General features: G+C 43.6%; 1 protein-coding gene across 1 annotated transcript; it reads right to left on the bottom strand.

Moving 5' to 3' along the window:
* Positions 1-3,161: 3,161 nt before the first annotated feature.
* Positions 3,162-4,137, bottom strand: LOC306939089 (myosin light chain 3). Its single transcript, XM_079523578.1, has one exon. The coding sequence runs from the start codon at positions 4,040-4,042 to the stop codon at positions 3,431-3,433; it is 612 nt and encodes a 203-aa protein (XP_079379704.1). The 5' UTR covers positions 4,043-4,137; the 3' UTR covers positions 3,162-3,430.
* Between the last annotated feature and the right edge of the window lie 2,218 nt (positions 4,138-6,355).

Raw genomic sequence — 6,355 nt, 5'->3', positions numbered from 1 at the left:
ATGCATCTGCATGTTGTTCTCGTGTAAGAATAGAATCAATCCCCCCCCGACCACTGACTCAGGACGATACCTTACCCTCGAATATTCATGTGCAAATCTGTGTACACAAGATGTGACATATACTGCATCAATTATACAACAATATACCACCCTGCATTCTGTTCATGCGGATAATGTATACATTATATATTAGATACAAATTAGACTGGACATTATCGGTTTTGCAATTGTCTCTGGAAATAAGATTGAACCACTGTCCATAATCGCTAATATACAAAGGAAAAGTTCAGAGTTCAGAACCCCACATCATACACTCTAGTTCAGAGTTCAGAACCCCACATCATACACTCTACTCTAGTTCAGAACCCCACATCATACACTCTAGTTCAGAGTTCAGAACCCCACATCATACACTCTAGTTCAGAGTTCAGAACCCCACATCATACACTCTACTCTAGTTCAGAACCCCACATCATACACTCTAGTTCAGAGTTCAGAACCCCACATCATACACTCTAGTTCAGAGTTCAGAACCCCACATCATACACTCTAGTTCAGAGTTCAGAACCCCACATCATACACTCTAGTTCAGAGTTCAGAACCCCACATCATACACTCTACTCTAGTTCAGAACCCCACATCATACACTCTAGTTCAGAGTTCAGAACCCACATCATACACTCTAGTTCAGAGTTCAGAACCCCACATCATACACTCTAGTTCAGAGTTCAGAACCCCACATCATACACTCTAGTTCAGAACCCCACATCATACACTCTAGTTCAGAGTTCAGAACCCCACATCATACACTCTAGTTCAGAGTTCAGAACCCCACATCATACACTCTAGTTCAGAACCCCACATCATACACTCTAGTTCAGAACCCCACATCATACACTCTAGTTCAGAGTTCAGAACCCCACATCATACACTCTAGTTCAGAACCCCACATCATACACTCTAGTTCAGAACCCCACATCATACACTCTAGTTCAGAGTTCAGAACCCCACATCATACACTCTAGTTCAGAGTTCAGAACCCCACATCATACACTCTAGTTCAGAGTTCAGAACCCCACATCATACACTCTAGTTCAGAACCCCACATCATACACTCTAGTTCAGAGTTCAGAACCCCACATCATACTCTAGTTCAGAGTTCAGAACCCCACATCATACACTCTAGTTCAGAACCCCACATCATACACTCTAGTTCAGAGTTCAGAACCCCACATCATACACTCTAGCGTCGGCAGCCCTCAGACGTCACTGACTTACCCTTTGCATTCGTCCACTGCGTTATCACACGCAACGCCGCTGGCATTTCATTATAGGTGAAAGATTTTAAACTAGAAAAAGTGCCCTTCTGGGCACAGGTCTCCACCAGGAGGATAGGAGTGTGTGTGTGATGTTTGGCAAAATGTTTAGGAGCAATATAAAAGTGTGTGTGTGTGTGTGTGTGTGTGTGTGTGTGTGTGTGTGTGTGTGTGTGTGTGTGTGTGTGTGTGTGTGTGTGTGACGCGGCTTGGCCTGTTGTAGCGCCACCATGAGGCTGATTTGAAAACTGTCAAGTGGCATTTCTTCCAAAGCCTAGTGGGAATATGCATGCACAGTTTCACCACAATCGGACGCTGCGTTGAGTAGTTGTGGCGATTTGTACAAAAGGGGTACAAAGCGGGCCAATCGTAGCCAATGAGGGTGGATTATGAGAAATCAAACAAACCCGTCTTGATCACATGACTATGAAGAGCATGTGTACCGATTTGCGTGACATTTGGAGTAATATTAGAAAATGTGTTTTACATATGTCGGCCTCCTGGTGGCGCTATAAAGAGCAGATGTGAAAAATTCCAGGCAAAGGTTTTTCCTTGGCCTCTAGGGAGTTGGCATACAAAGTTATCCACAGATCCGTGCAGTTAGAGGTAAAAACACTTTTCGGCCAGTTATAGCGCCACCATGAGGCTGAGTTGAAAATGTTCATTTGGCATTTCTTCCTCGGCCTAGTGGGAATGTGCGTGCACAATTTCACGGAAATCACACGATGTGTTCATGATTTGCAGCATTTTGTTTGAAACTGAGCACTCCTGCGAACTTTGGAAGCCAATCTTAGCCAATCAGGATGGAGTCTGAGAAATCTGAAAGACCCGTTTCGTTGAATGGCTAGAGAGACTGTGTACCAATTTGTGTGATGTTTGGACAAAATCTGTAGGTGTACTGTCAAAAAACTTGTTTTGCACAAAGCGGCCTCCTGGTGGCGCTATAACAGGCAGTTCTGGAAATTTTGGGGCAGAGGTTCATCGTTGGCATCCAGGGAGTGTGAGTGCAAAATTTGGCATCGACCGGGTTAACGGTGCAGGAGATTAGCTGTTCACGGACGGACGGACACACACACACACGGACGAACGGACGGAGTGCAAAACATACTCTCTCCCCATGCCTTCGGCCTGGTGGAGACAATAAATAAATTACTAATACTACTACTAATACTACTACTAATAATAATAATAATAATGAGGCTAATTTGAAAATGTTAACACATTCCCTCTCATTACACTAGGCGGGATTGTGAGGTCAGTGCCAGTCTATTGTGCGGAATATAAGTAGAAGAGGAGATCCTGGGCAACCAGGAAGTGCAGCCCCCCACCACACTAAAGTGTGGCAGCCTCTAGCCTGTGGACGACCTGCGACGGACTTGTTTTGATCGGCGCGATGTTCATCATGGATTTACTGTATAAGCTCCCAAACCTCAGATTTTGTCTCATTTTGAGCAGAAGAACGACTAATAAACGCGTGCAAGTGCATGTTGGATTCGCATTTAGACTGTTCTACCATGTGAGTAAAAAAACAAAACAAAACGTAGTTAAAAAGTAGTTATTTTTTTCAATTATGGATTAATGCCAATTAATCAAATGTCATAATCTCGTTTTGGCACAGTGGGTACAGTAGCGATTCACAAGATTCTCGTTAAAGCACAGATTGTGTTAATAAAGAAACTTTGATAAAAAAATGAAATAATAAAAACTACTAAAATAGAAGATATAGAAGGTCATAATGTGTTTGTAGACCCACTTTTTGAAGATGAGGCTTACTGTAAGTTGATATCAACATGCTGTTTATTGAGCTTTTATGTACCTTGAAAAAAATAACACCATTAGGCAATGTGCAATAACATGTTTTTATTCATGACACATAATGTTCTCATTGGGCATTTACTTTCCAGTAGACAATGTTCTTTCAAGGGAAACACTTAGGTCTCATGATTTACATGCTTTCCCTGCCCTGTCATGTGCTTTTTAAAGAGAACGCTTTGCAATCCTCAGCGTTTATTGATGCTTTCGTAACTTAAATTAACGCTGATGATTTGACTGTGTAGGGACTCTAAAGGAGAAAGAAGAGGAGAGGAATCAGTCCCTCTGGTCGAATGTCCAATTTACCCAGAGAGGATGTGCTTAACAAAGGAGGTGTAGTTGATGCAGCCGTTGGCATCCTCCTGTCCAGCCATCAACCTGTCCACCTCGTCTTCTGTCATCCTCTCCCCCAGGGTGGCCAACACGTGACGCAACTCAGCCCCCATGATGGTGCCGTTGCCCTCCTTGTCAAAGACCCTGAGCCCCTCTACAAAGTCTTCAAAATTGCCTTGGTCCTTGGCACGGGAGATATGCTGCAGCATGGGCAAGAAGGTCTCAAAATCCACCAGCTTCGAGTTCATTTCCTCTGGCCTCGGCTTACCCAGCACTTTCAGCACATCTGCGTTGGTTGGGTTCTGGCCTAGAGCCCGCATCACGTCCCCGCACTGGGCGAACGTGATCTTCATTTCCCCGGTCGGTGTGCGGTCGAACAGAGTAAAGGCTTCCTTAAATTCCTCAATCTGGTCAGCAGTGTACTCGATAGTGATGTTCTTGGGGTCAAAGTCGGGCTCTTTGGGGACCTCAGGCTCAGGCTCTGGGGTTGGCGCTGGCTTAGCAGCCGGAGCCACTGCATCCTTCTTAGGCTCCGGTTTCTTGGGCTCCGGTTTCTTGGGTTCAACCTTTTTGGGGGCCATGTTGCGTAGAGATCCCAAGGCGAACCTGCCGAGGAGTGACTGAGAGACAGGAGGGATCGGAGGCGATTTCTAAGCACACAACACCATGGCCTGTACTTTAGCCTTTATATGTAGTTAGTCAGGGGAGGGGAGATGGAAACATGATAAACATGTCTAGAGGCTTACTATAAAAGGAAGAACCTGAAATAGAACCCGCTCTCAGTGATGTTACCATGAGGTATTGTTCTCAGCTGCTATCATCTAGCCGACAGGGCTATTACTGTCATTAGCAAGAGTCCAGCTGCATTAGTTCAAAAATGTTCTGTCTGTCTCACTGATGGACAAAAGGGATCAGAGCAGAGCCAATGCATCAGTGCATGAGGGAGCCTGACTAAAATAGCTTTGTCTATTGAATATAGAAAATCTGTGATTCACGGCATTCAAGGAAATGACTTTGAACAGACTTTCGCGGTGCTGTTGTTTTCACTAATGGCCAAGAAGAAGTGCTCATATTCTTTATTTAAGTAAAAACTATACCACAATGTAGAAAGAACTTCACTTGAGTGAAACTACCAACCTGAATAAAACTATAATAATTATTATAATACTATAATAGTGGATAGTATTATTTAAGGTTGCAGTTAATACATGTGGGTAGATTTACTTTATGTGCTGCTTGATAGCTTAACCTAATAATACCATAATCATAATGTGTGCTTTATAATGATCTAAATCTGCAAAGTAACTAGCAACTGAAGTTCTCAATTAAATATTTGTAGTGGAGGGGGACAAGTACTATATCTGCCTCTGAGATGTAGTGGAGGAGAAGAATAGGATTTAAAACATTCCAATCAAGTATCATATACTCTTGATGACAAGATTCAGTATTTGCAACATTGGGGTTGATGGACCTTACGCTGACCTAACACTCTGAAATGGTATTAGTTAACCACTTAAGCTCTATATATTTCGTTGTACAACAAATAGAGAACACAGCCGATCTACAAGCTCAGTTGTAGATCGGCTATTTTTGCCCACATGACCAAAATAGGGATGCCAGGTTGAAAGGGCGTAAAGATGTTGAGGTGTGTAACCATAGATATTTAAAATATAGATGCCTCATTGGCCGCTGCAGTTCGTTGGAGCGATGTGTGTTGAAGGAGGGGCGGAAGAATTTACACTGGGAGAGGAAGTATGCCGGAAGTGTGGAAGGCACGTTACATCACGCTGCCATTGATTACTGGCCAATCACAGGACTTACAGACCCGAACATGCGCTCTGTGACGCATGCTCATGCTTCCGCGGGGCTTCGCAAGGAATCTCTGGAAAGTTTTGCCCTCCCTTGAGCACATACGCTCCAGAGCCGGAAAGGGCGTCTACGTTTATATGTCAATGTGTGTAACTGGTTCGGTCCAACTTAACCAATGAAATCCTACATACTTAACTGGATTCTAGGCCCACTCCCATTTCCGCTCTACACCATGTATATATCTGCCGAAAATAGCAGATAGCAGATCTACAACCTCAGTTCTGACGTTGAGATCTGCCGCATATTAATGTTAGTCAATGAAAATGTAAGAATTTGTGGATGGAGATAATGGTCTGTGTGTGTATGTGTGTGTGTGTGTGTGTGTGTGTGTGTGTGTGTGTGTGTGTGTGTGTGCGTGTGTGTGTGTGTGTGTGTGTGTGTGTGTGTGTTCAGGGTTACAAGGTAACATGATAAATATAGTTGATCTATCCAGTACCCACCCTATAAATATATAATATGGCCCTTGGATCTGCACACATGATGCCCTTATACTATATTTGGAAGATGATAAATTAATCAAAGAAAAATCAATTTCATTTGTGCAAGTGAGGGTATGTACACTATAGGATGTGCCTCTGACATAATTCTAATCTATCAAGGCTACTTTCATTCCACAAACACAATGTCATTTATCATCTCAGTTGTGAGTGGCCAAAGCCTGCCATGGTATGATCGCATTTACTTTCCTCCGTTAGCCATGCCAGACCTCTCAATCCTTCATTGTTGAGTATGGAGTCCGTCCACCATGTGTGTGTGTGTGTGTGTGTGTGTGTGTGTGTGTCTGTGTGTGTGTGTGTGTGTGCGCGTGAGTGTGTGCGTGCGTGTGTGTGCGTGCATGTGTGTGATGCGCGCGTGTGTGTGTGTATGTATGCACGTACGTGTGTGCGTGTGTGCATGTGAGCGTGTGTGTGTTTGCGTACGCAACATGTTTAGCCAGAAACAATGTTCGTCTTTTTCCTCTTTTGCTTTGTATGCATGATTGAGAGAAGATGAAACCTACATGTCAAATCAATGTGACAAAGGAA

The sequence above is a fragment of the Electrona antarctica genome (assembly GCF_951216825.1).
Source record: "Electrona antarctica genome assembly, chromosome: 16".
In the NCBI taxonomy this organism is placed as follows: Eukaryota; Metazoa; Chordata; class Actinopteri; order Myctophiformes; family Myctophidae; genus Electrona; species Electrona antarctica.
Note: the sequence above shows the minus strand (reverse complement) of the source record. Positions and strands in the feature narration are given on the sequence as shown.